The sequence below is a fragment of the Arvicanthis niloticus genome, chromosome 10 (genome assembly GCF_011762505.2).
Source record: "Arvicanthis niloticus isolate mArvNil1 chromosome 10, mArvNil1.pat.X, whole genome shotgun sequence".
Taxonomy (NCBI): Eukaryota; Metazoa; Chordata; class Mammalia; order Rodentia; family Muridae; genus Arvicanthis; species Arvicanthis niloticus.
The window spans coordinates 25,363,948-25,390,597 of record NC_047667.1 but is presented as its reverse complement, the minus strand read 5'-3'; the positions used below and the strand labels follow the sequence as shown (position 1 = coordinate 25,390,597).

At 42.2% G+C, this 26,650-nt stretch overlaps 1 protein-coding gene across 4 annotated transcripts in view; it reads left to right on the top strand.

Annotated features, from left to right (window-relative positions):
- Camsap2 (calmodulin regulated spectrin associated protein family member 2) overlaps positions 1-19,050 on the top strand; it is a 73,010-nt gene extending 53,960 nt beyond the window's left edge. For 2 of the 4 annotated variants that reach the window (XM_034512883.2, XM_034512880.2), the window contains 9 exons: positions 2,416-2,450; positions 3,245-3,314; positions 3,815-6,008; positions 9,096-9,232; positions 9,665-9,885; positions 11,515-11,614; positions 12,565-12,680; positions 15,643-15,761; positions 16,173-19,050. In XM_034512883.2, the coding sequence (XP_034368774.1) occupies positions 2,416-2,450; positions 3,245-3,314; positions 3,815-6,008; positions 9,096-9,232; positions 9,665-9,885; positions 11,515-11,614; positions 12,565-12,680; positions 15,643-15,761; positions 16,173-16,478 (3,298 nt within the window). In that variant the 3' untranslated portion in view covers positions 16,479-19,050. The remainder of the gene's footprint in view (positions 1-2,415; positions 2,451-3,244; positions 3,315-3,814; positions 6,009-9,095; positions 9,233-9,664; positions 9,886-11,514; positions 11,615-12,564; positions 12,681-15,642; positions 15,762-16,172) is intronic. The other 2 variants (XM_034512884.2, XM_034512882.2) reach the window with 1 other exon arrangement.
- The last annotated feature ends 7,600 nt before the right edge of the window (positions 19,051-26,650 follow it).

Here is a 26,650-nt window from a genome sequence, read left to right as displayed (position 1 = left end):
GAATGTTCTAATTAGTATCAGGATGATCCTCACTACTGACCAAGTATATGATAAAGTCATTTGCCAGCTTTGAAATATTTATTTATCTAATTATTTGGTTTTTCCAGACAGGGTTTCTCTGTGTAACACTGGCTGTCCTGGAACTTGTTCTGTAGACCAGGCTAGTCTTGAACTCAGGGATCTTTCTGCCTCTGCTTCTGAGTGTTGGGATTGAGTACATACACTACCACATCTAGCAGTTCAATCTAAGAAAAGTTTAAGCAGAATCTATAAGTAGCCTGTTTGCCTGCCTGCTTTTTCCTTCCCTTTTCTGTCCTTGTTGTTGTTGTTACGGTTGTTTTGTTTTATTTTGGTTTTGACAGGGTCTCACCATGTAGTTCTGGCTGGCCTCAGACTCTCTATAATAATCCAGGATGACTCTAACTCATGGAGGTGCACTGCCCCTGCCTCCTGTGCTGAGATTAACAGTGTGCACTACTGCACCCAGACAGCTTTTCATTTGTATTTATTACAACTTGGAATTTATATTGACTTTAGACTCCCTAGTCTAATTCTTTTATTGTTTTCTGGATTTTTAGGAAACCAGGGAGATGGCTTTAAAATGCACTTTTAAAAGTAATGAGCAAAAACTTTCAAGTATTCTTTGCATTAATTCTTGACCTAATTACATAAAAACAAGAACTTACTCTGAAGCTATCACTCACTTGTCAAGTATGTGTTCATGAACGTGAAACCCAGGGTTTGACCGAACTTGGAGTACCCTAGTTCCCCATATGTCCTGCCTTCAGGAGCTTTCTGGTGTCTGTAAAGTAAAGGCCATACTCTCCTCAGGCTCTAGTTTACTGCTGTTTGCTCCCTCACTAAGTTTTCTATTTTGAACCCATCTTGCAATTTAGTGCCGAACGGTTAAGTTATGGAGGACTACTGCTCTCGTGCTGGGGACATCCCTCGGTTACAGAGTGCAAGGTCCTGAATCTAACCTCCAGCACCTAAGAAGAAAAGAAAGGGGTGGGGTAGCTAGTCCAGGAATGTCTGTTTATTTTTCCCTATGAAAAACTCTAAATATAATTACCTTGGTGCGTTCTTGATTGACTCCATTTCTTCCCTTGAAAATTTGGAAAATGCTCAGTCTTCTGGATTGTCATTCCCATACTGTCCATCTTCTATTCAGAAGTGACCAGTGAAGCTTTAAGAATGGATCATTCAGTCATGATTGGGTTAAGGACCTTGAATGAACAGTCTCCCCATCTCTGGCCATGGAAAAATATAGCTTAGGTCCTATGGAGACTAATCCGTTTTACCTAGATACTTCAGTGGCTATTTTCTCTCTCTTTTCTAGAAGAGCCCCAATAGCCAGGTTGATTGCAAATCCTCTCTCTTGAGGAGTTCCTGTCTACTGTCACCTTAGGCTCCTAGGCCCTCTAATGTCTGTAAGTCTCCACATGATCCTTTGTAGAACTTTTGAGGAAGGATGTAAGGAAGGTTTTCCTCTCCCTGGGAATAATGTGGTCACATCTACAGATGTTACTATACCTAAAATAAAGGTCTTACGAATAAAAAGGAGGCAGTCACAGCAAAAGACAGGCCCAGCAGCTCTACCATCAACCTGGCTTCTACTTGATTCTAGAGTATCACAACATCAAAATCCTCTGTGTAAATCTGAAAACGAGACAGTTAACCAGCTTTTACATCATGGTAGCCGTTATTTGGAGAAGAAAAGAGCGAACACAATTTAATAACCAGTTTACTAATATTCAGGATCACCTTCTCTGATCACAGTGCTAAAAAAGAGTGTAAGCTACGGGATGCATCTCAGAAGGAGGGCTCTCACAGGCATGCTTGGCAACTGTGTGTTCATTGACAGATAACTGAGAAGACAAGCTGCACATAGCTGGGAGAAAGAATCAGAGACTCCTCAGTATCTCAGTGTGTATGAGCTGAAAACAGTGTGAGTCACGTGAGCTGATGAAGCTACTGCCTCTTATCCCTGACTTCTGTCAACTGGGGATAAGGACATATAACTTCACTTGATACCAGCGGAACGTGGTGGCTTAGAACTTAAAAGAAGGACTAAAAGTCTATCTAGATCTGGCCAGTTATCACTATTACTGAGAAGAAAACTTGTCAGCTCTCTTGTACTGAATGAACTAGGGTAGAGGTAGGGCAGAACAGGAAAGGTCCATAGACACACTGTGCTGAAAGGCTTGTCAGGATCATCTGGGATTTTACTGTACACAAGTTTTTGGAGATTTAAATTTCCCCAAAATACTGCAAATTAATGTTTTTTTTTTTTTTAATTTTTCATTGTTTATAAAAAGATATGTGTGTGGGAGTCTAAAAGAAAGAATTTATTATATATATCATGTGGTACATTGGGAAGGAGCTATATTTACCGTCTCATCATTTGCCTTTTAGATATACACGTCCCCAAACTCATTCTTCAGCTTCAGGTAATGTATTTTAAAAAGCCTATTGAGGAAAATGCTATATTAAGTAGGCTAACTGGGAAATAAGTGAGAATAAATATAAATATCTATCCTTTTTTCTGAAAAGTGTCTGTTACATATGTGATAGGTGATCTGTAGCTCCATGCCTGATTTTTTTCCTATTTTGCAGTTTTGTGGACTAAACCAAGAACTTTATGTATCATGTGCTGTGCTAGGCAATTGCAGTACCAGTGAGCTGTGTCCCTTAGTCCCTGTGCTTGCTTTTGTTTTGCTTTGGAGACAAGATCTCACATAGTCCAGACTGGCCTCAAACTCCTTATGTAGCCAGAGTTGACTGTGAACCTCTGATGTTTCTGCCTTGCTCTGTGAGTGCTGGGAATACAGGCGTGTACCACCATGTCTCGCTAACAATGGTGTGCCACCATGCCCTGTTTGTATTTTTCTTGAGGTGGCTCACCACCATCTAAAATGAGTTTTGGTGCCCTCTTCTGGTCTACAGGCATTCATGCAGGTAGAACAGTCTACATAATAAATAAAAAAATAGAATTCTTTATATGTATATATTTATTTTGGCAGGAAGGTAGTATACTGGAGATTAAATCCAGAGCCTCTCTTGCTAGTTAGGTGTTAGCTATAAATTACATATTGCTCCCTTAAACTTAAAAAAAGGGGGGAGAATTATTTACTTTGTTTGTGTTGTTGCTCTGAGGTTCCACCTTTGAGTGTAGTGCCGTGAATGAACCCTCAAATATGTCAAATATATGGTTTCAATGAGTTTTCCTTTTTTGCATTTGAAGGAGGAATTAGAAGGTCTTCATCTATGTCTTATGTTGATGGCTTCATAGGAACATGGCCTAAAGAGAAAAGGTAAGCTGGGCAGTGGTGGCGCACGCCTTTAATCCCAGCACTTGGGAGGCAGAGGCAGGCAGATTTGAGTTCGAAGCCAGCAAAAGGGGGGGGAGGGAGGGAGGGAGGGAGGGAGGGAGGGAGGGAGGGAGGGAGGAAAAGAGACAGAGAGAGAGAGAGAGAGAGAGAGAGAGAGAGAGAGCGCAAAAAAGAGTTATTCTTGGTATAGTCAAGTTACCAAAAGATGCTGGTTTTCTCTCACTTTGCGTTTTTGTTGTTGTTGTAATTAGTCAGCTTGTCAAGGCAAAATTTCAGTTAGGACCTAACTGAAAAGGGCAGCATAGGGGATCATAGAGGTGAAAGGGGATAAATGGAAAGGTGCTGAAGCAGCCCAGGCTCACTGTGAGGTCAGCAAGGCTGTGAAAAGAGAAGGCAGGGCATCGACATCCACACTGCTGAGGTGTGTTTAAAATTGTCTTTCCTGCAGTTCCTTAAACATTTTGTCTTCACGTCTTTTTTAGAACATCAGTACATGGGGTTTCATTTGACATTTCTTTTGATAAAGAAGACAATGTACAGAGCTCCACTCCAAACCGAGGAATCATCCGCTCTGTTAGTAATGAAGGGCTCACTCTCAACAACAGCCGTGCATCCAGACACATTAGGAAAAACTTGTCCTTCAAGCCAGTGAATGGAGAAGAGGAGGAAAGCATTGAAGAAGAGCTTCCTGTCAACCCTCACAGTGACCTCAGATCTTACATGCCTCTCAACACAAATGAACTAAACTCTAATGAGAACACTCACTACAAGCTTCCAAATGGGGCTTTACAAAATAGAGTGCTGCTTGACGAGTTTGGGAATCAGATAGAAACACCAAGCATTGAAGAAGCATTACAGATAATCCATGATACTGAAAAACCTCCCCATACACCGAGGCCAGATCAGATCGCTAATGGCTTCTTTCTTCATGGTCAAGATCTGAGTATCCTGAATTCAAATATCAAGCTAAACCAGTCCAGTCCTGATAACTTAACTGACACGAAAGGTGCCTTGAGTCCCATAACAGACACTACAGAAGTTGACACTGGAATTCACGTTCCTTCAGAAGACATTCCGGAAACCATGGACGAAGACTCTTCCTTGAGAGATTATACTGTTAGCTTAGACTCTGACATGGATGATGCATCTAAATTTCTTCAGGACTATGATATAAGAGCCAGCAACCCCAGAGATGCTCTGAGTCCTTGCCCGAGTACCATCAGCACCAAGTCTCAGCCTGGGAGCAGTGCCTCCTCTAGCTCTGGGGTGAAAATGACCAGCTTTGCTGAGCAGAAGTTCCGGAAGCTGAATCATACTGATGGGAAAAGTAGTGGGAGCAGTTCACAAAAAACAACACCAGAAGGCTCGGAACTGAATATTCCTCACGTGGTTTCTTGGGCTCAAATTCCAGAAGAAGTGGGTGTTGCCCAAGGTCGGGACACTACACAGCTGTTAGCTTCTGAAATGGTGCACCTTAGGATGAGACTAGAGGAAAAGAGACGTGCTATAGAAGCCCAGAAAAAGAAAATGGAAGCTGCTTTTACCAAACAGAGGCAGAAAATGGGAAGGACAGCGTTCCTAACTGTGGTGAAGAAGAAAGGGGAGGGGATCTCCCCTCTCCGAGAGGAAGCAGCAGGTGCAGAAGACGAGAAAGTATATACTGACCGAGCAAAAGAAAAGGAGTCACAGAAGATGGATGGACAGAGGAGCAAGTCTTTAGCAGACATAAAAGAAAGCATGGACAATCCTCCAGGCAGATGGCTGAAGTCTCCAACCACACCTGTTGATCCCGAGAAGCAGTGGAACCTGACAAGCCCTTCAGAAGAGACTTTAAATGAAGGAGAAATTTTAGAGTATACAAAGTCCATTGAGAAGCTAAATTCATCCCTTCACTTTCTACAACAAGAAATGCAGCGCTTGTCCCTTCAGCAGGAGATGTTAATGCAGATGAGAGAGCAGCAGTCTTGGGTGATTTCTCCTCCACAACCCTCTCCACAGAAGCAGATCCGCGATTTTAAACCTAGACAGGCAGGCCTGTCATCAGCTGCTGCACCGTTCTCTTCAGACTCCCCACGCCCCACTCATCCATCTCCACAGTCTTCGACCAGGAAGAGCGCATCTTTTTCTGTTAAAAATCAAAGGACTCCAAGGCCAAATGAATTAAAAATAACTCCCTTGAATCGAACCTTGACACCTCCTCGGTCTGTGGATAGTCTCCCTCGGCTAAGGAGATTCTCCCCGAGTCAGGTTCCCATTCAGACGCGGTCTTTCGTGTGTTTTGGTGATGATGGAGAGCCCCCAAAAGAGTCCAAACCAAAAGAGGAGATTAAAAAGGAGCCCTCAGAGTGCAAAGGGACTTTGGAATCTTGCGACCATAACCCTGGGGAGAAGGAGATTAAACCTGTTGAATCAACAGTGTCTGAGGTGTTGTCACAGCCCATCACAGAGACTGTGTGTGTGACACCAAATGAGGACCAGCTGAGTCAGCCCACAGACCCACCACCTAAACCCGCTTTCCCACCTACTGCTCCTAAAAGTGCCAATCTGATTGAGGTTTCTCTGTCTGATTTAAAACCCCCTGAAAAGGCTGATGTATCTGTTGAGAAGTTGGATGGAGAGAGTGATAAGGAACAGTTTGACGAAGACCAGAAAGTATGCTGTGGCTTCTTCTTTAAGGTAATACTAATGACATCATTTTGAGCATCCTCCTAAGATGGGTCCTATATGGTTTTTAAGTTGATACATTTACTTCTTCAGTGACAATATCATTGATTACAAGTCAGCCACTATTCCCGAAATGTGTCTAGGCAAATCAGTCCTTAGACTATAGAAGTACTAAGGCCCACTGGCTCCTGCAACCATATTCCAGTGTAACTCAGAGCTGTCCTCCTCCATCAGTCATGGCATGTGTGTATTTAAATTATATTACAGGTTCCCTACCTCCCATTTTATTGACACTCTTTTAGAAATTTATCTATTTCCAATTGGTAAAAAAAACACTTAAATTGCATCGTATTTAAATATATGTCAAGGTTTTAACATTTTTTATCAACTTAAGTTTTACAGACTTTTTGTCAACTTGAGTTTTACAGACTTATCAGAGAGGATCTTATAAAGTAAAATGTTTTTTAAAGGGTGTAGTAGTTTGATGTTATCATTGAGATACAGTTTCTCTTTTTCTGCAGTTCTGGGAACCAAAGCCAATGCTTTGCATACTGAACAGAGCTCTGCTAATAGCTATACTGTCCACCCCTGAAAAAATTCTAAAAACAGTTTTTGAAAAGATGTATACATGATCTATGGGCTGTGGTCTACTACGTATGTTCTCCATCATGGACTGCAGTTTGATTTTCTGTAACTAAAATTGTATGTTTCAGATTTGTTGTTGGTAAGGCACTAAAACCAGGTGATGGCTAATCCTATGTCTGAACAGATTAAGAATATCAATTTTAATCTTACTATTGCTGTTAGATTACAGTAGTTAAACAGTACTTCAGCCAAACGAGTGGTAGAGCCTGGACAGTATTACTTCCTGATAGCTCTTGGGCTTTGTACATAAACTCGTAATGTCATAAAGCTTTCCTTCTCCATTATCCAGTCACCACATGGAAGAGGATGTTTTCCCAGTCAGAACGTGTGCTGTTCGCCCTTCCTCCCTTAGATTCAGCGCTGTTGCCTCTGGCCTGGTAAAGATTCTCAGGGTAGATTTACTTGAAAAAGTGCACCGAGCAGCCGCAGTTTGAGAACTTAAGATAGGTGACATGTGCAGCAGCCGTGGGGAGAAACAAGCACACTGACTGTTGAGACAGTGGAGCTTGCTTGGGTTTTTTTTTTTTGTGATTTATTTTAAATTTTATCTCAGGATGCTTCCCTTAGGCCTCTCTCAACATTTAGAAATTTGGATGTAAGTCATGTTTGTCCACTAACCATGTAGAAGTACGTTTTTTTTTTTTTTTTTAATAGACCACTACTAACACATAGCAAGGTCTTATGTGCAGGTTTAGAGGCCTTTGCTACCATGTTTCCTTGCTTAGAAAGGAAACGGGCCAGGAGCATCCTCAGTGTAAGCTGGGCATCCGTCCAAATCTGTGTTCTTTTCCATCCCACTGATTCCATCTCCTGGACACAAGTGTAATTTCTTCCATGGGTCCCTAGCCTCTGCTCATGCCATCCTGTTCTTTATGAGCCTGTCCTGTCTCCATGAGCCTGGCTCCACTGGAGACACCTTACTTATATTAAATATGGTTCTGAATAGTGAACTTATGTCCTCCAGCATTCTCAGCAAGTGTTTATAAAGTTCAAACCTTAGTACAACTCAGGGACTTGGGCAGAACAACCGAGACCTACTTGTTTAGACTCTTCTTGTAGCTTCTAGACTGTTCTGTAACTGTGTCCTCTAGGACTGCTCATGCTTCCTTGATTAGTTAACTGTCTCCATATGTGTCTCTGCGGGGTCCTGAGTATACTGACATTGCACTTAGAACCCGTAGTTTTTAGTTACCCTGTTTTTCTTTTCTTTCTCACTTAGACTGTGGACACGCAGGGGCACTGGTTCTTTTTACCCAAAGCATAGCATAGTATGTATGGTTGGTTAGCTCGATGCAGAAGTGCATGTTTAAGCTGATGGGTTTGATGTGTCTTTAGACTTTTTCTGTTTACCATAAAAATCTGTCTCTGGGCTCCCAGGCAGAAAAGAGACGAAAGTCTCTCTTCCCTGTGTGATTTGAACCCTGTAATGTCCAGCACATAATGCAAATGCATTAGTCACTAAAGCATAAGCATCCTGAAGACATCTTTAAGACAGTGAATCAATACTACAGCTTATGACTCCTTGCTTGAAGTGTAAGTATTGCACCGTAGAGGCGTTCTGGGACCTGACTGCCCTTAATCAGTACAGGAAGTTTACAGATCGTGACTAACTCTGAGAATGATAGAACTTCAGGAAAGGAAATTATGCCTAGCTCTTCTTCCAAGTGACCTATCAGTCAAACTATCAGTAACTCAGCTGGAAAAAAAAAAAAAAAAATCCAAAAACTAAACTGGAGACAAGCCCATGCCACATTTATGTGACATGACATTTGGTGGCAAGTTTTGGAATGCTTTTTATCTGATTTTTCATTTTAATTTAAATGTGATTTTTTAAAATGGGAGCCAAACTCTGCTTCTCTAAGTTGCTTGTTAGGATGAAAACAAGTTATTTGGGGACCAGTGAGATGATTCAGTGGGAAGACACTTGCTGTCAAGTCTGACAGTATGAGTTTGATCCCCAGAACCAACATTGTAGAGGGAGAGAACCAGCTTTTGCAAGCTGTCTTCTGACTTCCATAGGGATGCCATGGCATGACTGCACGGGCATATAGTACACGGATTGTAATCTCTGTAAACAGTTGTTTTCAGGCCATGAGGTGGCCCACCAGGTAAAGGCTGTTAACACCAAGCCTGACGGTCTGAGGTCAGTCCCTGAGATCCACATGGTGAAGGAGAGAACAGACTCCAGCAAGTTACCTGCCAACCTCCACACATGCACTGTGGCATGCATGTGCACACAGATACAAACCAAAACAGAATAAGAAAACACTTGTTTCTTCTTTCTTTTTCCTTTTGATGACCATTTAAGCTTAAGGATTTTTTACATTTTGTGAATCATGTCCACATTTGGTAGGGCTGTAATTAGTTCATATTTTCAGATAAAATAGTAACTCTGAGATGATGGCTATGATAAATGAACATATTAGGCTCTAAATGTTTATCCTTTGTTCTTAGGATGATCAAAAGGCAGAAAATGATATGGCAATGAAACGAGCAGCCTTGTTGGAGAAACGGTTAAGAAGAGAGAAAGAAACTCAGCTTCGGAAGCAGCAACTGGAAGCAGAAATGGAGCACAAGAAAGAGGAGACGAGGTGAGGACTCCACTGTGCTGCGTCAGACTGGGGCTCTTTAGAGGAGCTGCAAGTTGCCTCCAGGGCAGTGTTGCATCAACACCGGAGTAACAGGAGTCTTGAGAATTGTTGTGGGGGATATGAAGCAGCGAGACTGTGGACTGTGGGTGGTTTTAGAAGTCCAAACTATTCATTTTGCTTGTCAGGGTAAAGGAGTATTAACTTTAAAAATTAATACTAATGTTTAAGAACCATTAATTTAAATAATTTCATTGAGCAACACACATACACACAGAGAAATGACCAAAAGTTTAAATTTTCTCAAGTACATTTTAAGCCAACTGCTTTTCCCCAAGGTTCTGAAATATTTTCCTCCCATCAAACATGTAACTCTTTCCAGTGTCATTTGTATTTGGTATTCAAAATAACCAATTCAGCCATTTGGTTTCTTAGACGAAAAACTGAAGAAGAACGTCAGAAGAAAGAAGATGAGCGAGCACGGAGAGAGTTTATTAGGCAGGAATACATGAGGCGGAAACAGCTGAAGCTAATGGAAGACATGGATACAGTAATCAAGCCTCGTCCTCAGGCGGCAAAACAGAAAAAGCAGCGGCCAAAGTCTATTCACAGAGATCATATTGAATCTCCCAAAACACCAATCAAAGGCCCTCCAGGTAACACCAGTTATTTATGAGGAGGTCTGTTCATAAACACCAGCTTGGTTTGTTATACTAACTTGACAGTGCTTTGGTAATACCAAATTGGATACACAGTTTGAGGCGATGCATGGTTTTATTTGGAAAACCAAAATAAGCAAAGGAAATTGGTATTTAATCCAGTGCATTGTGTGTGCATGCATATATCCAGTAGATCAGATGTGAATGCTAAATGTGGATCTGCAGATGTAATGTCCTTCCCCCTACGACAAGCTCTTTACAGCCCAGGCTAACCTTAGACTCACTGTATAGCCAAGGATAACCTTGAACTTCTGATCCTCTTAACCTCTGCCCCTTAAGAGCTGGAATTACAGGCATGTACTACTGCCCCCTTTTGAATGCAGTGTTGGGGATTGAACCCAGGGCTTTGTGCTTGGTGGGCAAGTAGTATTCAAGCAGCTACACCATGTCCCCAAGGCAGTAACTACTGTTTAAAAGATAAATTGAGGCTACATGTCATGTGCATGCAAGGTAGAAGAAACATGCTTGTACTTTTGTTATCACTGTTCTAGAGGACCTAATCCAGGACCTTCCGTGTGAGGTCTATGAGCTCTGCCATTGACCCTTTCCTTAGACATTGTTATCTGGATAGTAAAGAACATCAGGCCAAGATTTCAAAAGTCCCCCTTCAAAATACAAATAGTCAAAAATCCGAAATTATAATTTCTTGGAGTTGAAAAATTCAATATATATATAATTTTTAGTCATTTTATTTAATGTAGTGCCATGAAAATTTTCTGAGAATTTCTACAGTTAGAGCTAAAAATAAAAAAGTACAGGCCTTGCCTAATATCCTTGAGGCTCTAGATTTTATCCCTATCCCCCCAAAACTAAATAAGAGCTTGTAAAGTTATTCTGGATTAGGGGTGGGGGGGGTTAACCTAAAATTGACCAGGCAGTGAAGCTTGGCTCGTATGCTTGCTCTTCAGCACGAGCTGGGCTGCAGCTGGCAATTCTGCTTCAGTGCTCCAAATTCTGAGGCTATAGGAATGAGCCTGGCTTGGTGAGAATCCTTGATTTATAACATTGGCTGATGTGCTGAAGAGATGGCTGGGACTAGTGTGATAACTCAGTGGTTAGGAGCACTTGCTGCTCTTGCAGAGGACCAGGGTTCAGTTCCCAGCACCCACATAATAGTTCACAACCAGTGGTTCATAATTCCAGGGGATCCAACACCATCTTCTAGCCTCCATGGACAGCAGGCATGCGGGCAGTACATATACACACATGCAGGCAAAAGTGCATGTAAATAAAAATCAAACTAAAAAGCATTGGAAGAAATTTGTAAGTTAATTTTGCATGGAGAAATTAGATATTCCAAAATATATGTTTCTTGCTTAACAAAAACCTGATCAGGGTATTAGGTTTCCTGACCACTTTACTTTTGAAACAGCACATTAGTTTTATTGTTGCCTAAAACTTGATTCTTAGTTTTAGTTGTGGATATATGCATGCAACATACTGTGTGCTTAGATTCGGAGTAAAGAAAAAAATGACCAAAGTCCAATTATCATTGCTGGTGTTATCTAATGAACAGACTCTTTTCTAGTTTCTTCTTTTTCATTTCCAATTTTGTTTTTTGTTCAGGATCACGAATTTACCGTGTTTTTTCAGTCTCTAGCCTCTCTTTGGCATCGCTGAACACAGGTGATAACGAGAGTGTTCATTCAGGCAAGAGGACGCCCAGGTAAGCCCAGAGCTTTTAGATGTTTTTCACAGGAAATAATGTGGTACTTGCAATTATATAAAAATGTAAATAAAAATTATTTAGTTATTTTATATTTTATAGTAGTGAAGCATCACAGATTTTTAGCTTTGCTGATTTAAGACTTTCTGTTAAAATGATATGAGGTGGGGCCACTAAGATGGCTCAGTAGGTAGCGGCATCTGCCGCCATGCCTGATGACCTGAGTTTAGTCCCAGGGACCCATGTGGTGAAAGGAGAGAAATGACTTCAGCTTGCCCTTCAACCTTCTGCATGACATTGTATGCACATGCATACACACACACACACACACACAATATAGTTATTATTATGTATAATACATATAATATAGTTATTAATGATGTAGTTTATATAATTATATAGATATATGTAATAATATATAAGGATCTATTTACTTTTCAGTGCTCTTTTAGACTTGAATTAACATTAATACTTTTATAAGCTATAAGCACTAACAGCATTTTTATACAAATAGTTGCTAATATGACTGTGATTAAATAATAGAGAAAAATAAAATCTGTCTTCCCGTTGAAGACAGTGACATTAGAATGACCCCAAAGTCACATGCTTATTTGAATGCAGCATTTTGGAGCATTTGTATCTAACTCACAGGTAGAAGGACCCATGTACTCTTTCTCTAGCACAGAGATTTGAAAGATCAGTGTCACCTTGAATTAGAAAACCCACATAAAAAAGGAGTGCTTCTGGGTCCCAGGAGCTCAGCCTGGACACTGTCTCACCACTCCATTGTGCTAGCTGCCAGTTTTCAGATGGCTATCAAGAAGATGCGGTATTAGCACTACCTCACATTTAAAGTTATAGGTTGGTTTGGTTGATACTATCACATGCATCCTCAGGAGCTCAAAGATGCTTTTTTCTGAGACATAAAATGTAAGATATTCATTGTTTAGGTCAGAGTCTGTAGAAGGCTTCTTGTCTCCAAGTCGTTGTGGCAGTCGGAATGGCGAGAAAGACTGGGAAAACGCATCTACAACTTCTTCAGTGGCTTCTGGAACAGAATACACAGGTTAGTGTGTATTTCAGGGGAGCATTCTAATTTACCTGACTAACGAGAACAGGCATAGAGTGCGGTACAGGTGTTACAGGTTCACCTTGCATCACAAACCCAAGCATGTGGTACACATTAAGGAAAGGGGTCACTCTGAGGTATGAGCCTTTCAGTGATGCAGCCCCACTGAAGGAGGCAGTGACTCACCCCTGGTAGTAAAGTAGGTTTCTAAATAAAACTAAAGATGTAACTTAGATGCCATCTGCCCATATTATTGGCCATTTCTGTATGGTAATTTGGGCTCAAAGAAACCTTAGAGAAGTTTCATCAACAAAATATTGTTTCTCATAACTACGTGATGGAGATTCTATTTCATAAGGACTTCATACCTCTCCCTAACATCAAGACTTCAGTTATAACCAGCCTAGGTAAACTTAATGAAACTGTCTCAAAATTAAAAATAATAATAAAGCTTACTGGTGAAGCGTTTGCCTAACTTGCATGAGGGTCTGAGCTTAATTCCTAGCACCAAAATACTAATGATAATAATAATATCATGGGAACCTAAAGATAAAGGCATAAGATCTGGGAGTTGTCGTCTTCACTGTCTCTGTTTCCTCCAGCTCCTTCTCCAGCCTCTGGGTGGGCAGCACTGATCAAAGCCAGACTAGAGACTAGAAAGTGAGAGGACAGCTGACAACAGGAGCAGAGACGGGAGTGAGGAGACATGGCACCTGTACGCAGTGAAGGACCAGGAAGGAAATGGGGTGGGGACAGCAGGAGGAGGAGATGGTCCCATGGACCTGCAATTTCGCAGAGTTGGAAGCCTTACCACATCCTCAGTAGCCAAGAACGAGTTAGAAACTATTCATGTATTTACTTTCTGGCTTCCCCCTCCCCCTTCTATTCTTTAGCTGTTTGTTAAAACTTCCTATGGTCAATCTGACTTCCTTCCTTCCTTCCTTCCTTCCTTCCTTCCTTCCTTCCTTCCTTTCCTTCTTTCCTTCCTTCCTTTTCTTCTTTCTTTTTTCCTTTATTTCTTTTTCTTTCTCATCTATCTAATTTATTTCATGTGTATGAGTGTTTTGCCCATGTGCATGTCTGCTCTCCACCTGCATACCTTGGTGTCTGCATCAGGAATATATCAGATCCTCTGGGGCTAGAGTTAGAGATGGTTATAAGCCACTGTGTGGGGGCAGGGAATCAAACCCAGGTACTGTGGAAGAGCAAGCAGCCAACACCACCTCTTCAGCCCCAGTCTGACAGCCTTTAGTGTGAGATTGGACAATATTTCCATGTTGCTCCCTCTTCCTTTGTAAAGTTGAGCAGTCTGAACAACCTGGAAAAAAATGTTTTTTCTTCCTTTCTGTGTGCACATGGAGAACCAGAAGACAGCCTGTATGTGTGGTGTACTGCCTTTGCATTTTTACACAGGGGCTTGCTGTGTACTCCTGACTAGCCTTGAGCTGCCTGTTTTCTGATTACTGTTATTAAAGGCATATGCCACCACATCCAGCTGTGTCTTTTTGAAACCGGGTTTCATTTGCCTGTCTCTACCTCACCAATACCTTTTTTTTTTTTTTTAATATAGTGTGGGTTTGGGGGAGTTGAACTCACATCCTTGTGCTTGCAAGAAAAATGCTATCTCCCAAGACCACCTTCTTGTAGCGGCATATTTTCCCTGCAAGTTAGGAGGAGCTAAGGTGGGAGGAGTAAGGAGAGGAAGAGGAGGAGTAAGGAGAGGAAGAAGAGAAGGAAGAAGAGGAGGAGCTAAGGAGGAGAGATGTAGGAGCAATGGATGACCACGCATGTACTAAGAGCAGTCCTGGGTAACAACTTATATCTAGGTTAGTTAATTGGTTAACACTTCCAATCATGTGGGCATCTTGATATTTGAGCATTACCAAATATATAAAGCTACTGGATAGTCTTTAACCATTAGAGTCTCCTTTCTACCGGGTACCGTGTGGATGGTGGGATGGTCTGGGCTCAGCCCAGCCTTATGGAGACAGTGTGGAAGATTGGCAGAGCCATCTCCCACGCTGGCATCTTGTGCCTGCCAGGGTGGGTACTTCTGGCCCGCCTGAGCCGGTGTCCTGAGCCGAGCAGCCAGCAGAGAGAACACACCGCTGCTTGTGGCCACAGGCCTTGTCTAGTCAGGAAGATGGCAGCTGGTTAAGAATAAACCAGACTGGGAGCCGCTGGTTTAAATATCTCCCTCGACACCTTCTGACCTTTTCACAAGCTAAAGCCAAGTATGCTGACTTTCTAACTGTAACCCGAAGAGGGTGGCCATGAGTTTGAGGCCAGCCTGGACTGCATAGTTATTTCCAGGCCAGCCTGGACTTAAAGTAATATAGTCAGTCTCAAGAAAACTAAAGTAAACTAAGAATTACTCTTGGACCCTTTATACTTTAAGCTCACCAGTAAGGAATCTAGCCAGACTGGGAATATTAAGGAGACAGTGTAACAGTTACAAGCAATATCTTATTTCTAACACCGCCTTCATGGGACAGCATCAAAAAAACCACAAGAGCATCCTCCAAATGTGTGCTGTGTGAATAAAACCATGGTGTGGCTGGAGTGTAGCCACACTATAAGAGCTGGACACAGTGGCGCACACCTCTAATCCCAGCACTTGGGAGGCAGAGGCAGGCAAATCTCTGTGAGTTTGAGGCCAGCCTGGTCTAGCTGAGGAGTTCAGGACAGCCAAGGCTACAACAGTGAGAACCTGTCTTGAAAGAAAGAAAGAAAGAAAGAGAGAGAGAGAGAGAGAGAGAGAGAGAGAGAGAGAGAGAGAGAGAGAAAGAAAGAAACAAAGAAAGAAAGAAAAAGAAAAGAGAAAAGAAAAAAGAGGTCTAGGAGCAGCTTCAGGTCCGGAGCCCAGTCCTCACTTGTAGTCAGCAGTGCGGCAGTTCCATCATGGAAAACTTAGTGTTTCTGTCTTGGAAATGTTAACTGTTGTAAATGTTTCCTACAGGACCAAAGCTTTACAAGGAACCTAGTGCAAAATCCAATAAGCACATAATACAGAATGCTTTAGCTCATTGCTGTTTGGCTGGAAAAGTAAATGAAGGTCAGAAGAAAAAAATATTAGAGGTAAGCATGTTCTCATGAAAGTAAATTTAGTAGCATTTCCAAACCTCAGAGTCTTCTGTATGGATGGGTGAAAGGGAAATACTGGGATAGGCTGCTAGAGTTTGGGCAGCATGAGAAGGGTCTACAGTAATGTATGTTAGTATTAGATGGAGTTACTCTACTCTCAGAGTTCTGGAAGACTTACGTTTAATTAAAAGCCACATAAAGACTTTACAATGTGTCGGTACTGTACGGTGGCAGGGTGCCTTCTTAGCATGTGTAGGCCATCCCCGGTACTGCCAAAATAGTAGTAGAAAGTTTAGTTTTAGACTATGTCATAAGTTTTAACCAAGAAATACTAACAAGTATATAAACATTAAGTAAAATGTTAACAGCTTCATTGTTATCTTGTTTTTGTTTTCTGTTCTAAAGGAAATGGAGAAGTCAGATGCCAACAACTTCTTAATCTTGTTCCGGGATTCAGGCTGCCAGTTCAGGTCTTTGTATACTTACTGCCCAGAAACTGAAGAAATCAATAAACTGACTGGGATAGGTCCTAAATCTATCACTAAAAAGATGATTGAGGGACTTTACAAGTACAATTCTGACAGAAAACAGTTTAGCCACATACCTGCTAAAACGTTATCTGCTAGTGTGGATGCCATTACCATCCATAGCCACTTATGGCAGACCAAAAGACCAGTAACACCCAAAAAACTCTTACCTACTAAAGCATAGGAGGCAGGAGATGCTTGCTGCAGAACCTTTGTGGTAAATTTGTACTTCGTCTTTCCTGCCTATAGAAAATCTTTCTAATTGCCAACAAGATTTTTATCAATTAAAACTGGACCTTAACTCTGTTGTTGTGAACAACTGGAATGTAATCACAGTATTTGGAGTGGAGAAGATTCTTACTAGGTGATAAGTCCACGTGATGAAGGAAATGTTTTGATTCACAAACGGAGGTTTGTATGTTACCAGGTTCACCTGCCTGTGTTAGAGAACGGGAAGCACTGAATTCTCATGGACACAGTGGGACATAGGCTTGAGGTGTGGCTAGATGACAATTATGTGTTGTATTTTCTTTTTACCCTGTACTATGTGTGCACATTTTCAAATGGTTTTGTTGTTGTTGTTCCTGTTCTCTCTCCTGGGGGGTTATTCTAAGCTGCCTTTGTTTGTTTTATGTGGAGATCATGAAAGTAGAAAGTCCACGTTAAGAAGTAACTTGCACCTTTCATATAATGTTAAGAGAAACACTAGTGTTAGTTTTACAGTAGCCCTCATGTTCTGATGGTGTTACAGTGTTTGCAAGACTCCTTCTAGTATTTACATTCTGTATTTATTATTCACACAAGTATTAACATGTCTCTGTTATAAGGAGGGGTTGTAAAAGCTGCTACTGGGTTCCCTGCAGACAGACCACACAAGCTGACCTGGAAGACGCTGCCGATTCCGTCAGTGCCGTTTCTACACCACTTCTGGCCAACTCAGAATACATTAGACTGTACTTTTAACAACAACAACAAAACACTTTGTTTTAAAGTACGTTACTTTATAAGCTGGCAGAAGTGAGTGACACGTGAGTGTTGCCTTTCAGTATGAAAATGTAAGGCTTCCTGGGCAGCTCGGGAGGCCTTTATATTTATAACCGATATAGAAATTATATTTAGAATTTTTAAACATGCACAAAGGGCTACATTTTGATTTGAAAGTAGCTTCATGTTATTTTACTTATACTGGGTTTTCTTTCTTTTTAATCCTTTTCCAGTGGACCAGCTTAGATTGAGAACACACTTGAAATCTCCTCTACACGGTCTTTCTTCTTTAGCGAACATACCAGAGGGTTAGTTGGGGAAACTTCATTCTCAGGAAAAGACTTGAATGATTGATTGTGTGGCCCTTTTATGTTTCAGTGTTATGACAACCATGTACACTAGTGGGAAGACATTGTTTATAAGCAAGAGAGTAGTTTGTTTTCTTTCATGGGATATAGAGATGGAATATGTACATTTCTCTAATTAAGTTGTTTAGAGAGGGAACTCATGTCTCATGTGATGTATTTACTTATTTAAAAAGAAGAATGGAATGGGAAGTCCCTGAGCTGTACTTTTCTATTATAAAGCCTTTAGGTATCAGTGCATCTGCGTTTTCAACATTTTCTTAAATGCTGTCAATATTTTACTGTAATTTATGTTCTTATATTTATGTATATTTGTTAAAACTGTAAAAAAATTTTTCACAGATTTTTTTCCAATACCTGTGCAAAATGTATGTGTAGCTCAAGACTATTTGTGATCTACTGCTTGCATGTGAGAGACCAGGATATGTAACTCTTATATTTTAAATGTATACATACTGTGTATATATAAATATTAAAAATGGGGAATTTCACATTTTACCTTTCAGACACCAGTTTTTATCACAATTAGAAGGAAATGGGCAAACAGACATCCTTAGGATAAGACTAGTTTAAAAGTTATAAACAAACTTAATCAAAACAAAGTGAATTATAGACAAAGGAATTTAATAAGCATTTTTTATTACTAACCAAGGTTTTTTCCCTATCAAAGCGGTCTCTTTGCTATCACCTGAGTATTGAATAAAGAAAAGTCAGATGCAGGACATTGAAAGAACTAATGAACACTGACCTCGCCTGTCTTCGTGCTCCCATCTGTATATCCAGCAGCTGAGCGGAATGTCTAGTGTCCAAAGGTGTAATGTGAATATTGCCACAAAGTTCATTGCTCTCAGTATAAGATTTTACTTTATTAATGCAAGAGGAATACAGATATATTTCTTTAGTCTGCAGTTTTTTTTATTATGGTGCAGCTTTTTAAATTATGTTTTAAAATTATACAAACGAAAATATGCCATTTCATGAAGTTTGGAGATTTCCATCAATCTTACTGAAACACAAACATTTTCATCGTTGGAGGTCAAGTTACCATGGTAACTACTCAGTTAAATTTGCCAAATCCTTGTCATGGTAACCAGTGTGGCCTGTCAACTTCTGCTATTTACCACAACTTCTAAAGTTTTCCTTGCAGTTTCTCGGTTTTGTTTTAGGAGTATTATTGGGTTTTTTTGGCTGCTGAAAGCCAGAGTCCCCTTCTCTGATGTGACTCATGGACACTGTTGGGCAATGTGCAGTGTGTGGTGTGCTTCCTGTCCACTCCGGAACACTGCAGATGATCTGTGCTGTCAGGCTTGCTCGTTCTTGGTACAGTGTAGTTCCCCTTTCATTCGAATAAAAGCATGGCACCAACTTACTACGCTGATTCTTCAATAAAGTGTGTGTTGTCTTGTCTTGTGTTTGGTAATGTTATTTGGACTCAGGAGAATACATCATGGAGTTTTCCTGTCTTTCAGCCTATGTTTAAATTTAGTAGTTGATGGTTTACTTAAGTAATTTTTAATATTAAACTATGCTCGAATGCCTCTTTAGGTGATTTTGGAATGTTTTTAAGTTTCTATGCTTTGCTCAGATGGTATCTATCTATATGACCCATAAATGTTTCTGTTCCTCATACACAATCACACCATCTCTGGTGAGTTGAGAAGTGTGAGGCCTGAGTACCACCGTGTGCGTCTTCAGTGTGGCTCTGAGCCTCTGTACACAGTGGCCAGTTCTAACCATTCTGCTAGCTATCACTTAGGCTCAGTGTAGCCACATGAAGGCATGAAAAAAACTGATAGCCAAAACAGTCCTCATGCGTAATTATGTGCTCAGGCGTTGGTGGGAGCTCCACTCTTTGTAAGACACTCAGCCCTCAACCAAGCAATTGTGGCGCACATCTTTAATTCCAGCACTCAGGCAGCAGAAGCAGGCAGATCTCTTGAGTTCAAAGCCAGTCTGGTCTTTGAATTCCAGGACAGCCAGGGCTGCACAGAGAAACCCTGTCTCAAAAAACCAAAAGATAAACAAACAAAAAAGACAACCCTCAGAGTACAACTACAGTTCCACAACAGTCTCCGGTATTTTAATTGTCCAAAATAAAAACATTTGATCCTAAAAACTGAGTGTCACTGCAGAGAAATATCCATAAACCATGGTGCTTTCCCCTCACCTGGCTAGTAAATGGATGAACTTTGCCGGGGTAGAGGAAAATGCTCCATAGGAAACAGGAGCATGTTTATTACTAACCTCTGTACAGAGATAATGAAGAATAAACGCTGATGAATCGACAGCTGCAGCCCTATGACTTCAGAACCAGGAATTAGAATGAGTGAAATTCTATCATCCCATAGAAATAGTGATACTTAAAACCAGAGTGGTGCTTTCAGAGCGAGGGTTTTTTGTTTTTGTTTTGTTTTGTTTTTAATGGTTTGTGGGGTTTGTATAATTTGATGGAGTTTGAATCATCTCATGCTTACCTTTGGGCATGTAAGCTTCTCAAAAGCATCTCAGCATTGCAGTGTCATGCCTAGACACCAGACGACTGTTGTACATGAGCCGCCTGCATACCAGTGCTTTACATTTGTGTTACAAAAGTATAGGAAGGACTGGAGACATGGTTCGGTGGTCTGCATGTGACCCTAGTTACGGGGGAACTGATGTTTTCTAGCCTCTAGACACCAAAAGCACTTGCCAGTTGGTAAATGAGCCGATCAACTAAAGAGACAGTTCTCAAAAAAGAATGGCCAGTACAAGTGTGCTGAGTCATTTACAATTCTCATCCAAGGGACTGCAGATGAAAACTAAGATTCCATCTCATGAAATCACAATGCCTGTCATTGAAAAACGTTCCAGATGCTAGGCTAGAACCTCCAGAGTCTCTTACGTCTTCCTTTACTACTAACAGAAGAACCTCAATCCCAGGCAGTAGCCAGAACCTACCTAGTTAATGTTCCTTGTCCTCACTGCCACTGGCTCATGCCAGCCATAGTTCTGTAGAGTCTTCAAAGGCTTCCCTCCACACTGCATTTACTGAAGCACCAGTTTCACCCTGTCATCCCACTGGTCAAAACCTTGATGGACTTGGTAAACATCACTTCCCACAGTGGGCATTAAAAGGCCCCACAGGCTCACAGAGCTCGCTTTTTAGCATGGCTGAAACATTAATTTTGTAGACACGCCAAAACAGAAAACTGAGACATTTCAAGCTATCAAAACTGGTTGGGATTGGGGCGGGGGTCAAACTATAAGAACAACTCTGTATCTTCCTGTTCAGCATTGTATTTGGAACTACACAGAGAACTGGAGAGTGGAGGCGATCATCTACCTCACTGCTTGGAACCACAGAATTTTCGTTCATCCACACACATCTTCAGAAACTCTTAAATTTGCTTTGGCCTTGACACATGGCAGGATGTCACAATCTGCATTTTATCATGGTTACTAGTACAGAATGACTTATCTCTTAACACATGTGCCCTGATTGAGAGGAAGCCCCCTAAGTCCGGACCATTTTGTGTGTTAAGTTCCCTGATACAGCCCTTGCCTGGAAGCAGGAAGGGGCTGTTTACAAAGTCAGTCTGAACTGAAAGTGACTTTAGAATTGGTTTCATTGACTGGCAGAATCATAGCACTGGGGAGGGTCAGCCCTTTGCCACCCTGGCTAATGAGGCGTCTGTGAATCGCTAGAAATCTGCACTAGAATGTGAAATCACTGAGAAGTGATGTCAGGCAGGTAGGTGGGAGGCAGAATACTTATCATTAAATGTTATTTCCTTTCCAAACAAATCCTGGGAGCATTTTTACATTGAGGGACTTCCCTGTTGCTTGTCCTTTAATTTTCTGGTGAGTTTGTTTAAACATTTTTTTTTAAGTCTTTACATTGCCAAAACCTGCTTTCCTTGAAAGCTACATTATTCCCCCAGCTCTCCAGTTCTGTTCCCACTCGCCTCCCCGATGCCCTCCAAGGGCCACCAAAGAAATGTGGGTAGATCTAGCCCTGGGACAGTTGTACAGTTGCAGGCTACAAGGCTCACATTGACTCATCCCCTAAGCTCCTGTCATCCCCTAAGCTCAGCCCAGTGCTCCTGTCTGACTCAAGATAGTGTTCATTCCCAGCTACCCCACCTTTAGTACCTGAAAGTATCTAAATGAATATCTAAGATGTTTATATGAGGACGGTGTGTGTGTGTGTGTTCACGCACATGTATGCCAGCCATCTCTCAGTGCAGGACCAGAGTGTTATCCACTACTGTTGATCCACTGTGCCCCTCAGTACAAAGGACCTACCCAAATAGAAGTAAAGGATTCTTCATTCCCAGTTCAAGCTGCATCGGTGGTATAGAAACACAAGATAGGACTTTGCTTGTTTTAACTCGTCCTTAAGATTCGAATTCTAACTTCCCCATCAACTACCTAACTTGGCAGAGTGCAAGCTGTGGTTTCAATCATTCTAGCAGTTTCTCTTTATCATCTAACGTTTGGCCCTGAGGGATTCATCATCAGAGTGACACCAGATCCTATGAATTGTGATGGTCAAATCTTGATTTCTGGATGAGGTAGTTGTCTCTGTAGATTCCATACATAACCCAGCTATTGTGTGCAAGGAAAATCCTCTCTTGGAAGGGAGAAGTAGCACTCATAGCAGAACAGCTGGGGACAAGAGGCACCTGGAGAAGACACCACCAAGCCATATAGTAGGCTCACGACCGCCTGTAGCTCTAGTTCCAGGGGATCCAACACCTGGCCTCCATAGGAACCAGGCACATGGTACATAAAGGCATTCACACCCATAAGTCTTTAAAAACAGTGGTCATAGAACTCAATGTTCACACATCATGTGTTAACTGTTATTGTTGCTGTGACAAAGTATCTGACGTAAAGTAAAGGAGAAAGGATTTATTTTGGGCTCACAGTTTGAGAGGGTTCAGTCCAGCCCAGCCCAAGAAAGTGTGATGGAATTCACACAGGTTGGAGTGGGGTTGGCCTATACACCTCAAGGTCTTCCCCTACAGCCCTACATCCACAGCATTCCAAGACAAGGTCACTAGCTGGATACCCAAGTATGTACATGTGCCTGTGAAGGACATTTTACATTCAAACCATAACGCATAATCAAAGGGAAACATTTTAAACTGAAAATGACAACAGCAACAAATTTGAAACTGTAAGATTAAAAACTTTAAAATAGCTGCGAAAATGTTTGGAAAAATATCTGAGTTAAATGTGATCATGATTCATCCTAAATAGTTTATGAAAGTTAATGTAAATATATATGATCATAATACATAAGGACATGGTTATCTAAATATCACAAATGATATCGATTAAAAGCACCAAAACCACTGAGTTTAAGTACTTAAAAATTTAAGCAAGATAAAAAAAAATTTGACTTATCTGGGCTTGGTGGCATATGCCTTTAATACAACACTCAGGAGGCAGAGGCAGGCAGATCTCTGTGAGTTCAAGGCCAGCCTGGTCTACAGAGGAAGTTCCAGGACAGCCAGGGCTACACAGAGATCCCTGTCTCGAAAAAACCAAACCAAAACAAACAGAAAACAGGACTTCTGGAAACAGCAGATAATAAACCAGGTACATTCTGATGACAAGTATGGCTGAAACAGTGTATAAAATCTACATACCTGGAGAATATGTGACATACAATATTTTTTAAAAATCCAAACATTAGATGGAGCTCAGGGAACCTTATGGAAGAGTTGGGAGAAGGAAAGAGGACAGGGACTCCAGAGGAAGACCAACAAAGTCAACTAACCTGGACCCTTGGGGGTTCCCAGAGACTGAATCATCAACCAAAGAGTAAGCACAGGCTGGACCTAGGCCCCTGCACATAAGGAGCAGATGAGCAGCTTGGTCTTCATGTGGGTCCCAAACAACTGGAGCAGGGGCTGTCCCTGAGCCTGTTGCCTACCTGCCTGCCTGTGGATCCCACACCCCTAAATGGACAGCTTTGTCTGGCCTCAGTGGGAGAGGGTGTGGCTAGTCCCAAAATGACTTGATGTGAGTGTGGGGGGGGAGGTTGTGTTAGTGAGGGAGGGGCTAGAGAGGGGGAAGGTAGATGAGAGAAGGACTTTCATGAGGGAGTACTGGGAGGAGAGGAAGGGGCTGATATCGGGTTGTAAAGTGAATAAAACAAATTTTTTAATCTAAAAATAACGGGAGTGTATGGACACTTTCTTTTCAGAAACATCCTTCCCTGGATGGAAAAAAAAAAATCACCAATCCATAAAACGTGATTGTGTTGTAGAGCCAAGTCTGCAGTAATTTTCATGAGTCGAGAACAAAATTTCCTTCAAGTGTATTATTTGTACAGAAAAACGAATAGTAGTGTGATGCCCTAAATACAGCCTACATATGGGCAGAAAGAAAAATCAGCTTTCAGAAACAACTGAGATTAAAGGTACACATTATTCTCTCTCCCTCCAAGACAATACAGTGCCCTGGACAGGGTAGAGTGGATCACAGAACAGTCGGCCCAGCGGCTCCCCCAGTACAGAAGAAGGAGGCCTGTGAGGGACAGTGTCAGAGAAGGCTCCAGGAGTAGGATGGAAAAAGAGCTGGCCACTTCTGCTTAGTCTCTGCACACTAGTCAGAGGAGCCTTTACCTCGGCTGGGAGAGATGGATAATCAATTGGCTAACTTGTTTGTAACCCTGTGGTGAGCGCTCCTCATGGTAAAGAGACAGTAGTTGGCCACTCCTCACAAAGCAGCCTGGGCACTACAGGAGTCCACACCCAGAGCACTGTCCATAGCTCTGGCCTTTGCTGCTTTCTTCTCTAGACAAGCCCGGGAAGGCCACTATGTTTGGGCCCAGGCAGAGAAAACCCACCATATGTGCTCAACCAGATTTCCCTTGTGCATGAAACCACAGCCAGGAAGCACGAATCTGTGTTTTTTAGTAAACAACTCACCTCTACTTCCCTTCTGCCCCCTACTGCCCTCCCCTCTTGGTAGCTGCCCCCAGTCTGCCTTCTCCCCGGTGGCATCTCCGGCATCTCAGTTGTTCATCACTAGCTTTCACAATTACTCATGCTGTCTGAGTGCTGAGATGCGTCCCCAGTGCAAAGAGTAAAAGTCCAGCAGCACTGAGTCTGGCCTCAACTGTCTAGACTTTGTCCTGTTGGTCTTTCAGGGAAGGAGCCTGTAGCCCCTTTGGCTAACCAGGAGGTAGAAGCAGCTCACCAGCACCATGTAGGTAGAAACCCTTTAGGAGGAAGCCTAAGACTAGAAACTGAGGTGGTGTCCACAAAGAGGTTGGACAGGTTTACTCAATGGCCTCTTTTCCCAGCCTGAAACTGGCATGAGAAGTACTCTTTTAAAAAACTATTATGCCTTTATAGTGTGTGTGTGTGTGTGTGTGTGTGTGTGTGTGTGTGTGTGTGTGCATGAGTGTGTGCATGAGTGTATACATGGGGGACATGTGTGGGGGCCTGTGTGTTTTGGCACGAGTATAATCAGAAGACAACTTGGAGAGGCAGGTTTGTTCTTTCTACTCTGCAGGTTAGGGGATTGAACTCAGGTCCTCGGGCTTAATGACAAACACCTTTACCTACTGAGTCATCTCAGCAGCCCAAGAAAAAAAAACTTCTTGGCAGGAACAGACTACACATGAACCCCAGTCCACGCACATTTGATTTAATGGGTAAGTTTTGCAGGACAGAGTCAGGCGAGGAAGATCAACCCCAGGCCCTTTCCCCTTACAGAAAGACAATTTGGCTACACACTCCCTCTCTAGCTTAAAACCCTTACTCTATGAAAACTGGATTTGGGTGGAAATTGGAAAACATCTGGCCCTCCATTCCATCTTTCTATTCCCTGCTGGGTGGCTCCATATAGGGAAGAAAACAACCCAGGTGGGACCCTATGGCCCCCAGAACTACTGCTTACTGACAATGCCTCTTCCACTCTCAGACGTGTCTTGATTTGGATCGTAAATGATGTCATCCTTCTACTTCCAATCCATGTCAGTCTGGACACACACACAGCTGCCCTTCTGAACTCTAGTCCTTTAATTACAGAGACGGCTTCCACGCTGTTCCAAAAAAAAGACATCCCAGATCTCCCTCCAGTCCTCTCTGTGTGGAGACCTGTGCTGTGTCTCTTGACACATCCCCCCTTTCCTCTCCCTACTGCCAATAACTACATCACTGGGGGCAGAGCTCTTGCGAACGAGGGTGAGATCTTACCCCCTGCAAAGTAAGATAATAATCATTGTCTAGTTCTGTCACACACACAACAGCCTCCTGTGGGGTCCCCTTGGCTTGAGCCTTTCCCCTTGTCGATCCACACAGTCCTCCCAGGACCTTTGCAAGTCAGACTGATACCAAAAGCCTTCAGGATCAGGCCACAGTGTCTTTGTCAGCTTCATCTGTTGTCCACTCGTCCACTACCTGAACTCCTCTGCTAGGCTCCTGCCTCCTGCCAGTGTCTTCCTACATGTCTCAGTAAACTTGCTTTGTCATCTCCTCCTTGTCTGGCTCATCCTCTCTGCTCTGCCATTCCTTTTGACCTTTAACCCTTACCTAGATCCGACCTGAACTGTTGCGCCCTCTGCAGGCCTTTTCCCACCGGATGTACAGTTTCTCCTTCTAAGCTCTAAGTGGATGCTGTTTTAAACCTGTACCACAGTTTGGTGACTGATGGCATGCTGGACATTGCACACATGGCCTGTGTCTCTCCTCTCCTCAGTAATGGATCTGAGGTTGAGAACGCATTTCTTGCGATGCAAACTAAACCAGGGCCTGCTGCGTGGAGAGGTCACCGTGCGTGGAATGGAAACGAACAAAAACTGACAGTCCCTTGGAATTTCCAACGCCAGGTTGCTCTATGCACCAATCACTCATTCTTGGTGACAATGGGATTGACTACTGTTAACCTTAGTTCCAAGATGGCCTGTCAGGGGGCGTGCGTTGACAATGTAGTGTAGCTGAGAGGAGGTGAGTTTTGCCTCACCTACCCTCATCTCTCCTCTGTCTTGCCATTCCATGCAAGCTTT